The 9,026-nt window shown below is 33.4% G+C and overlaps 1 protein-coding gene across 1 annotated transcript; it reads right to left on the reverse strand.

Annotated features, from left to right (window-relative positions):
• Positions 1 to 377: 377 nt before the first annotated feature.
• On the reverse strand, positions 378 to 6,964 carry LOC126717381 (probable aldo-keto reductase 1). Its single transcript, XM_050419058.1, has 8 exons — positions 6,895 to 6,964; positions 6,663 to 6,774; positions 4,560 to 4,727; positions 4,150 to 4,353; positions 3,826 to 3,998; positions 3,565 to 3,661; positions 1,996 to 2,149; positions 378 to 794 (listed from the first exon to the last, which is right to left on the reverse strand). The coding sequence occupies exons 2-8, from the start codon at positions 6,720 to 6,722 to the stop codon at positions 616 to 618; spliced, it is 1,035 nt and encodes a 344-aa protein (XP_050275015.1). The 5' UTR covers positions 6,723 to 6,774; positions 6,895 to 6,964; the 3' UTR covers positions 378 to 615.
• Between the last annotated feature and the right edge of the window lie 2,062 nt (positions 6,965 to 9,026).

The raw sequence follows: 9,026 nt of genomic DNA on the forward strand, positions 1-9,026 counted from the left end.
AATATACAAAAGGAGAGGAACGAGCTCCCAAAATATCTATATAAGAAAAAAAAAAAAAAAAAAGCAAATTAAATTTTAAAACCTATACTTTAAGGGAAGTTTCAAATTTAATCCTAAAATTTAAGACTCTTACAATTTAAACCTTTTAGTTTCATTAGTTTCAAATTTAACCCTGCACTTTTAATACTGTATTAATTTAAACCCCCTACACAAACCTAAAGAGTTCAAGATTTAAATTGATATAATTTTAAAACTTTAGGACTCATTTTGAAACTAGTAAAATTAGAATGTTTAATTTGTAAGTCTTAAACTTCAAAATTTATTTGTAACCACTCCTAAAGAATATGGTCTAACATGTAATTTACCCTAAAACAAAGTGAGGAACAAACTATCAAAACATCCAATAGAGCGTGACATAAAGCAACCACGTTGGTATTATTCTCAAAAAGTTTACATGATAGTGTTCCTTTTTCTTTTTCTTTTTTGAGAAAGACATAATAGTGTTCCTAATCTGCTGAGTGAATACACAGCTAGTTATTAACATAAATCTAGCCATTCACTTCACAAAAACATAGCATTATCCAAGTGAAATGGACAGCTCCATAGTGGAGATAATTAATTTTTAGGAGGAGTGTTAGCGAACTTCCATTGAAAATGATCCATGTTTTGATAGCTTCTTCCACCTGCCACATCTTTGATTGGTACAGCATCTGATATCTCCTTCAGGTCTTCTTCTGTAAGTTTCACGTTCAAAGAGCCGATATTGTTTTCCAGGTTCTTGATCTTACTTGTCCCTGTAAAAGTTCAAGCCAAATGAACATGAGAAATAGCAGGCGAAACTTGAAAGTCTCAACTTGCCTCCTTTTGAAAATGTAGGAGGCATAAGAGATTTGGCAAATTGGATAATAAAATTTCATAAACAATTCAAAAGGGATCTGAGTAAAAAAGCAACGGTTAGTGTTTATACTAAATAAATATAATTGAAAATGAGCATATTAGTGAACTTTCTTGTTGAAAGAGAAAAGAAGATATATACACTCAAAATTATATACATTTACATTTACAATCATCCTTAAAATATCCATGGAACTATCAATCCTCTCTTCTTGATTATCAATTTTTGCTGCAAAAAAAAAAAAAAACAAAATAAAATAGAACTCCAAATTTTCTGCCTGTGGAGGTACCAAAGGGTTTACTGAACATAAAATTCCACTCTGCTTCATCATCTTCATTCATGTAACACTTCCAATGAAAAGTAAATCAAATGCCAATAGGTTTTTCTGACCAGCTCAACTAAACCTTGATCAATGCTGTCAGATTTTTCTAAACACAGCTCCCAATATATTTAGCAGATCTGCTAATATATTTTAGAAATTACACATGGTTGACTCATGATATTAATTTTTATTCCTCAAAACCATACTACCACTCATTCAAAAAGTTAAAAACTAGCCTGTATGGCCAATGATGCCTTCAAGACATTGTGATCATAAACATGAACCCATAATAAAATCTATTTTTAGTTATGACCACAACCTAACACTATGTTTATAAATATTTTAACATTAAATTATAATCTCTGATTTTTTTTCTGAGGCTGTTATGGCACTATAGCAGGCAATATTTACGTAATCTCCAGCCATGAAATGGGTTGTTAACCATTTATATAGTTTAAAACTTGAGGCAGGAAAACCTTATGGAACTCAATAGGGATACTTGTGATATTTTTCCATGACTTGTACGTCAACTTTGTCTTCTATAAGATGCAGGTGATCTTAATTCTACTTGTTGCAGCTTAAAAAGGGAAGTGCATTACAGACTTGGAGTCAAGCTAACTCAATTTGAAGCACACAAAAGATAATGGTATAAATAACAATGAATAAAATCTTCAGCCACTTTTCCTCGTCTGTTTTTGAAAACTTAAATACAGAGCACAGTTTTTCACTAAAGTAATTAATCATGACCAAAAAAAAAAAAAAAATGAAAGCCAATTACCAGGTATGGGTGCAACGTCTTGTCCCTGTTTGAAAACCCATGCAAGAGCTAGCTGAGCAGGAGAGCATTGGTGCTTTCTAGCAAGGTTTTCAATGCGACTATAAATGGTCTTGTTCTTGTCCAAATTTTCTCCTTGGAAACGAGGGTGCAACGCCTAATAAGAAAAAAGAAGAACAGCTGGATGTCAGTTTCATTTAAAACTTTTATTTTATTTTTTATTGTTACTATTACTACTGTTAAGGGGAAATGCCAAATTCTTGAAATCCTTTATATAAGATGGTTCTAAAGTTTAACAACAAAGTCTCAATCCCAAAACTTTGGAGTTGGCTATAAATTCTCAACCAAAAAATAATGCGGGAAGTGTGAAGTGAATTAATTTATTTTAAGTCTTATTAGTAAGTTACGTTATTAGTACTTTACTCCTAGGATATCTATCTTTTTGTTTTTTTGGTTCTTCAATTGTTTTGCTGCATCCATTCTGCATTCGTCCTATGTTAAAGAACTTGGTCAACAATGTGTATTCTTAGCCATATATATTCTTCTATGCCATTCTATCCTTACAAAATCATACTCTATCACCTCCATAGTTAATATATCTTTTCTTAGTACTTTTATTTATGTTTTTTAAGGTCTTCTTCTATTTCGTTTTGTTCTCTTGGCTTGAATTAAATCATTCCTTCTCATTGGTGTATCAATCACTTTCTTTTGTAAATGACCAAACTGTCTTAAGCAACTCTTTCTTATCTTTGCATCAATAGGAGCCACCAATCTTTAAAGGAATACCTTCATTTTGTGCACTTTCTTCTTCTTTTTTTCCCCAACTTATCTACAACATTCTTATTTTAGTTAAGCTTATTTTATTATCATGTTGATTCTTAATAGCTCAAAACTCAATAGGATAGATCATAGCTAGTCTTAAGCTAAAAAACATAATATTGCCAAAAAAAATAGCAATTATGATAACTTCAAAATAAAATAAATGCTGCATTTACGTGAAAATTCTTCAGTGGAGATTGCTTTAAGAAAAAATACATATTTTAGATGTTACAATGTATAATTCTTTTAAAGCCAACTGAATAAACAGTGGCTAAGGTCCAACTCTTTAAGAAATATAGCGTAGAATATAGTTCCATAATGTGTAATGTGGCAAGTATGGAAGGAGAGGAAAAGGAGGACCATTGAGGCATAGGAGTTATCTGCAGACATGATAAAGTTAAAGTCTTGATAAATTCTACTCTATATGACTTCATAGATTCATTGTACTTTTGACTTTTCAAGGGGAATTGTTAGATGTATTGGCAAAATACCCCAGGTTTCTTCTGTACTTGTATAGCTTGTCATCAATAAAATTGATTTACTTATAAAAAAATGAAGGGAATAAACTATTTTGGCTCCTGAAGTTTACTAGAAGTTCTAATTTGCTCCCTAACATTAGGGGTGTCTTTAAGTTACCCACCACCCAACTGCCTCCTTTTTTATTCAATAAACTTGAAGTATGCATTGATCAAAGAATGTAGGCAATTTGACAGTCAATGCATAAATGAGAAAAAACATTGGTGAAATATGTACCAAGGAGCTATTTGCATCCAAATTTTCCACAACTCCTTTGCCAGCAAAAAAACCACGGCCAAGAGGACTATATGGAACTATTCCAATGCCAAGCTCCCTACATGAACAAAAGCATTTGTACAGCTGGGCAATGAACAAGAAGCTCTAAATTTTAAATTTTCAAATCAAGAAAGGAAGAACATGTCAGTGGTGTAAACATGGAGGCACTCATGAGACCAAAATTAATAAAAATATCATTTGTGAAGTGTGAACTGAATAAACCTGCATAGTGGAATTATCTCGTCCTCAATATCACGAGTCCAGATAGACCACTCCATTTGTACAGCTGTGATGGGATGCACAGCATGTGCCCTCCTTATTGTATCAGGGCTGGCTTCAGATAGACCAATATACTTGACTTTTCCCTCATTTACCAGTTTCTTAAGTTCACCAACCTACATTCCAAAAATATGTATCAAATCAAATTTACCACCTGGATCTCACCATCTACAATGAAATAATGAATGCAGAGAATTTGATAATTTCAAATTATGAACAAGCAAGAATTTTGTAGGCATCTAGTGAAAGAGCAAGAGAATCACTTACAGTGTCTTCTATGGGTACTTTTGTGTCTACCCGATGTTGATAATACAGATCAATGTATTGCACATCAAGACGCTTCAAGCTAGCCTCACAGCATGAGCGAACATACTCAGGGCTACCGTTAACTTGCATGTGAGGAAATCCTACTTTTTCAATGCCAAATTTGGTGGCTATCTGAATTTTCTCTCTTGGCAACTGCTTCAAGGCCTGAAAGATATAAAACTTCTTTCAGGTAATAGAACAGAGTTTTAACATGGTCCTCATTATTAATCAATTCACTAACAACAAAACATATAGAAGATAGTATCACAAAGAAATTTCCACATCTTCAACCATCTTAAGATTTACTACCAGATAGGAACAAAAACATTTAACTTCTTGAGCTAGTAAAAGTAAAAATTAGTGCCGTTTACCTTTCCCAGCAGAATTTCATTAGAATGGGGTCCATAAGCGTCAGATGTATCAAAGAAAGTGATACCCTTACTGAAAGCGTACTTTATTATTGAGATCCCGTCCTCCTCAGGGATAGGAGAATTGTAGGCTCCAGTCAGGGACATACATCCAAACCCCAGCTTTGAGACCTGAAAAAAAAAAAAAAGGTGAGAGAGAGTTTAGAATTACAAAGAAATGAGAAACAAGAAGTTGGCAAAACATGCAATAGAAAGAAAATAGAGCGCAGCAAACTATTTTAGTAGAAAAAAAATTTCCTTAAAGCCTTAGAACCTATGCATCTTGAACATTGGGAAAGATTAATTGCAAGATTTCAGGGTTATAGATTATTTATGCAGGTCCAGCCTTATGTTGAGACTCTTGATGTAAGAAAGAAACAGAACTATTAAGGTCTAAAGTTTCTATCCTTTCTATCAATTTTAATCTCTGAAGCCTCCCACATGACAACATATGAAGCACACAAGATTGATGGACTTTAATACATACAAATATTACGTGCTGAAAATCAAAAGGATGAAAGACCAGGAGTTTGTCGATTCCAGCATCTCACCACAACAGTAGTCGATTATACAGCATAGACGATTACCAAAAAAGGTTCTTAGTATAGTAGGCAAGAGAATAGTAACTATTTAAGAGATGGCATTTGTCACAAATCTCGTCTTCACAAGAAAAAAAAAAATCTTTTTGGAGTCAGACTTTATAATAGAAGTTTCCCAATCACCTCAATCTGTTAAGTTTATCTTGTTGACTTGGTTATGAGGCATATAGATGGCTGCTTTGGTGCCATGACAGAGCTTCAAGGGCATCATAATCTCAAAAAACAATTCAATTTTAAGTATAATCAAATTGCTCTAAACTCTTGTTTTGTCATTCCCACTTAAATTTTCTGGCACAAGTAGTTTCTCACTAGGCCAAAGCTTAAAGATTACCTCTTATTAAATCATTCCTGTTCTCTGAGGTTGATCCAAGCTCATGCTTTGAATATAAAATTGTGGTTCTTAGGGATGATGCAATTCTTGCTGCAGTAGGAAGTTCTTATTGAACAGTAATACTATTGACACAACTTTTTTTTTTTTTTCACAAGAAATTTTACAATTTCTGAGTTGGTCAACTGTGAGTGGTGGACACAACTGTCATTCATAGACCCACAAATTTTTCTCCATCAATTACAGTCGACCAACTCAACAATTGTAAAATTTGTTGTGAATAAAAGTGTGTCTTATCATTTTCACTTATTGAAGGGTGCCAAATGTCTTTAGAAGACATCATTATTGCAGCAAGCAAGCCACATCTCAAGACAGCTACAATGGAACACTTCTCTACAAACCGAGAGAGAGAGAGAGAGAGAAAAAAAGGTTTGGAGGAGGAGGGGGATGGGAGGGTAAGACTGTAGTCACTGTACCAATCACCTCTCTTAGACTTTGAAGAAGTGGGAACTCTATACACTGGCCATGACCTTTTTGGTCTGTGTCTCTAACTAGCATTCAGTTAACTTGGTCCCCAGGACCCCATCATATTTTTACAAACATAAACTGTACATATACCGTACAATCTGCAAGAGTGTTATTTTCATAATAATACTCCTAACACCTAGAAGCTTCTGATCACATAAAGGTAACATGGAAACTCCCAAAATCAGTTTTAATTTTCTTCTAATCTTTCCTTCCTTCATGTCTCCTCAAAAGATTACGGCTTAGGATTTAAAACTATCATCAGGAATTATAGCCATGCAAATTCGTGAATTTCATGGAAATTAAATGAGCTATCTTGTAAGTTTACATTACATATTAGCTTCATCATTCAGGAGCATTTCTGTTAAAAAATAAATAAAAGAGCTATCATTGATGGTACTGGATAAGCTTCCATCAAATATTCCGAGAAGCTATTATGTAGATGGGTTAATGTAACCTTAAAATCTCGAAATAGACCAAATTATGCAGATGGGTTTCCAAAGAAATGTGAGTTGGACATATACAAAGTGGAAGTTTCTTGAAATAAAATATAAAAAAAAAAAAAAAAAAAAAAGGGTATATTCACAATTCAAGAAATGGGATTGGGTTTTTCACCTCAAAGCCTTGATTGCCCAGTTTCACCTTTGGAATTTGGACTTCTTTCCCTTCTGCCATCTTCCAAATTCTGTGTTTTTCTTTTGAAGATTTTCAATGTCTTAGGATTTCCCTGTTCATTTATCAACAACATCAGATATATATAGAGCAGTGGAGGTAATAATAACATTGCAAAAAAGAAAGAAAAATGTAAAGACTAGTTTAGTTTTAAAAATTTGGTAAAGACATGTACCTAGGATTAGGAGTTGAAGTGAGAATAAGTGATAACTGCTGTCAGTGGCAGCCACTGCACATATTTATAGGGTGTGTTTGGATTGAACTTATTTTGCTGAAATTGAAAACTGAAAACATTGTAGTAAAATAATTTTTAAATGTGTGAATAGTACTGTGAGACCCATTTTTAATGAAAAAATTGATAAAAATGAAATTTGTGGATCCGTGAACAGTGCATATGTGCACTGTTCATTACAGAAAGTCAACATTTGCGGTTACTGTTCAACCGCAATACTCCAAAACGCGTGAAAACGATAAAAAAAAAAAAAAGAAGAACAAAACGTAGCTTGGAAACACAGACTTGGAATCCAAACACACACATAGTATCGAATCAAAATACTACACATATTTATAGACATATTCCAATTTTCAACCTTTGTTTCATCATTGATTATGTCATTGATTAGGGTTCCTATTTCTTTCGGATAATGTGAATAATTTAACGTGTGATAAGAATGGTACACTCTGACAAGAACTTTCAGTTCTCCCCGAATAAATTGAGCAATTTCCCACTTGCCGCCATCTCTTCCGTCATTGATTATATCACTTTCTCTTTTACAAAACTGGTTATGCTAACCGGACTTTCGAGAAATGGTTAACCATTCATTTTAGAAAAAATTTAATACTATTGTTAAAATATTAATTTTTTTTTCTTTTCACATAAAATATTTTTTAAATAGATTATTAATCATTACTCTAAAAGCATTCGATAGTATTTTCCTTACTAAAATATAGTTTTAAGAATAAAAATTATTTTACAATTTTTTTGCCACATTTTTGGCGTGGTAAACTGTGGGTGGGTTAGGACTCACAATTTTTTCTTCATCAATTACACTCTATAATGTCACAATTGTGATAAAAAGTTATGAAAAATTATGTGGTCATAGACTTTTTCAAATAAAAATGGAGGTCTTTTTTTGGGTGTATAGGCATCTGAGTTTGAAAATTGGATAAATTTGAAAAGTTATTAATTTATATATAAAAAAGAGTAGGAAATTAATAATATTATTATTTAAATTTGAGTGATTAACCATCACTTTCATATGGATCCACTATTTTTTTTTTACCAGCCATACCCTGCTACATTAGAGTTGTGACAAAAAAATTTGTGGAATAATTTGTGGTCTTAGACTTTTTCAAATTAAAAATGAGGGTCTTTTTTTTTCACATTTTTTTGGGGTATGGACCTCTGGGATTGGAAATTGTATAAATTTGGAAGGTCATCAATTTCAAAAAAAAAAAAAAAAGTAGGCAATTAATGATACTATTGTTTTATCTACCACATCATAGTGACAAAAAAACTGTGGAATAACTTGTGTTCTTGCACTTTTTTCAAATCAAAATGGAGGTTTTTTTTTTTTTGGGTATGAGTGTCTCAGTTTGGAAATTGGATAAATTTGGAAGGTCATCGATTTCAACCAAAAAAAAGTAGGCAATTAATAATATTGTTTAATTTCTCCCAACAAATCAAAATGAAGGTCTTTTTTTTTTTTTTTTGCTTTTTTATTTTTGGGTATGGACTAGGGATGGCAATTTTTCCCCGTCCCGCTTAACCTGCCCCTTCCCGCTTCGCCCCGCAAAGGTAGTGGGGCGGGGATGGGGCAAGATTTTAGCCTCGCACCACGGGGCGGGGCGGGGCGGGGATGGGTTTAGATCTTTTAGACCCACCCCTCCCCGTCCCCGCCCCGCCCCGCCCCGCATTACTAAGGGTTATAATTGTAAATTTTTCATACCCTAAAACCCTACTATTTAAACAAACATATTAATATTAGCATATCTTATTCTACCCAATTTGATTCTCTGTCTTTATTTTGTTATGTGTTATATTATTCAATTTTTTTCTAAAAATTGATTTGATTTGATGGGATAAATTTGTAATTTCAAGTATATTTTTATTAATGAAATAAGTTTTATTAAAAAAATTGTACTAGTTGTAGGGAAAATTAACAAAAAGTAGAGTTTTATGGGGCGGGGCGGGGCTTCGCGAGGCCCCAAGGGGCGGGGATGGGGTGAGAAAGTATTCCCCATCATGCGGGGCGGGGCGGGGCGGGGATGGGGTAAGACAAAACCATGCGGGGCGAGGACGAAGAC

The sequence above is a fragment of the Quercus robur genome, chromosome 3 (genome assembly GCF_932294415.1).
Source record: "Quercus robur chromosome 3, dhQueRobu3.1, whole genome shotgun sequence".
Classification (NCBI taxonomy): Eukaryota; Viridiplantae; Streptophyta; class Magnoliopsida; order Fagales; family Fagaceae; genus Quercus; species Quercus robur.

Coding starts and splice junctions, on each gene's coding strand:
- LOC126717381 (XM_050419058.1), bottom strand. CDS start 6,722: ATGGCAGAAGGGAAAGAAGTCCAAATTCCAAAGGTGAAACTGGGCAAT. Junction 4,728..6,662: donor TGGGCAATCAAGGCTTTGAG/GTGAAAAACCCA, acceptor TTTTTTTTTCAG/GTCTCAAAGCTGGGGTTTGG. Junction 3,662..3,825: donor GAGATAATTCCACTATGCAG/GTTTATTCAGTT, acceptor TTGTTCATGTAG/GGAGCTTGGCATTGGAATAG.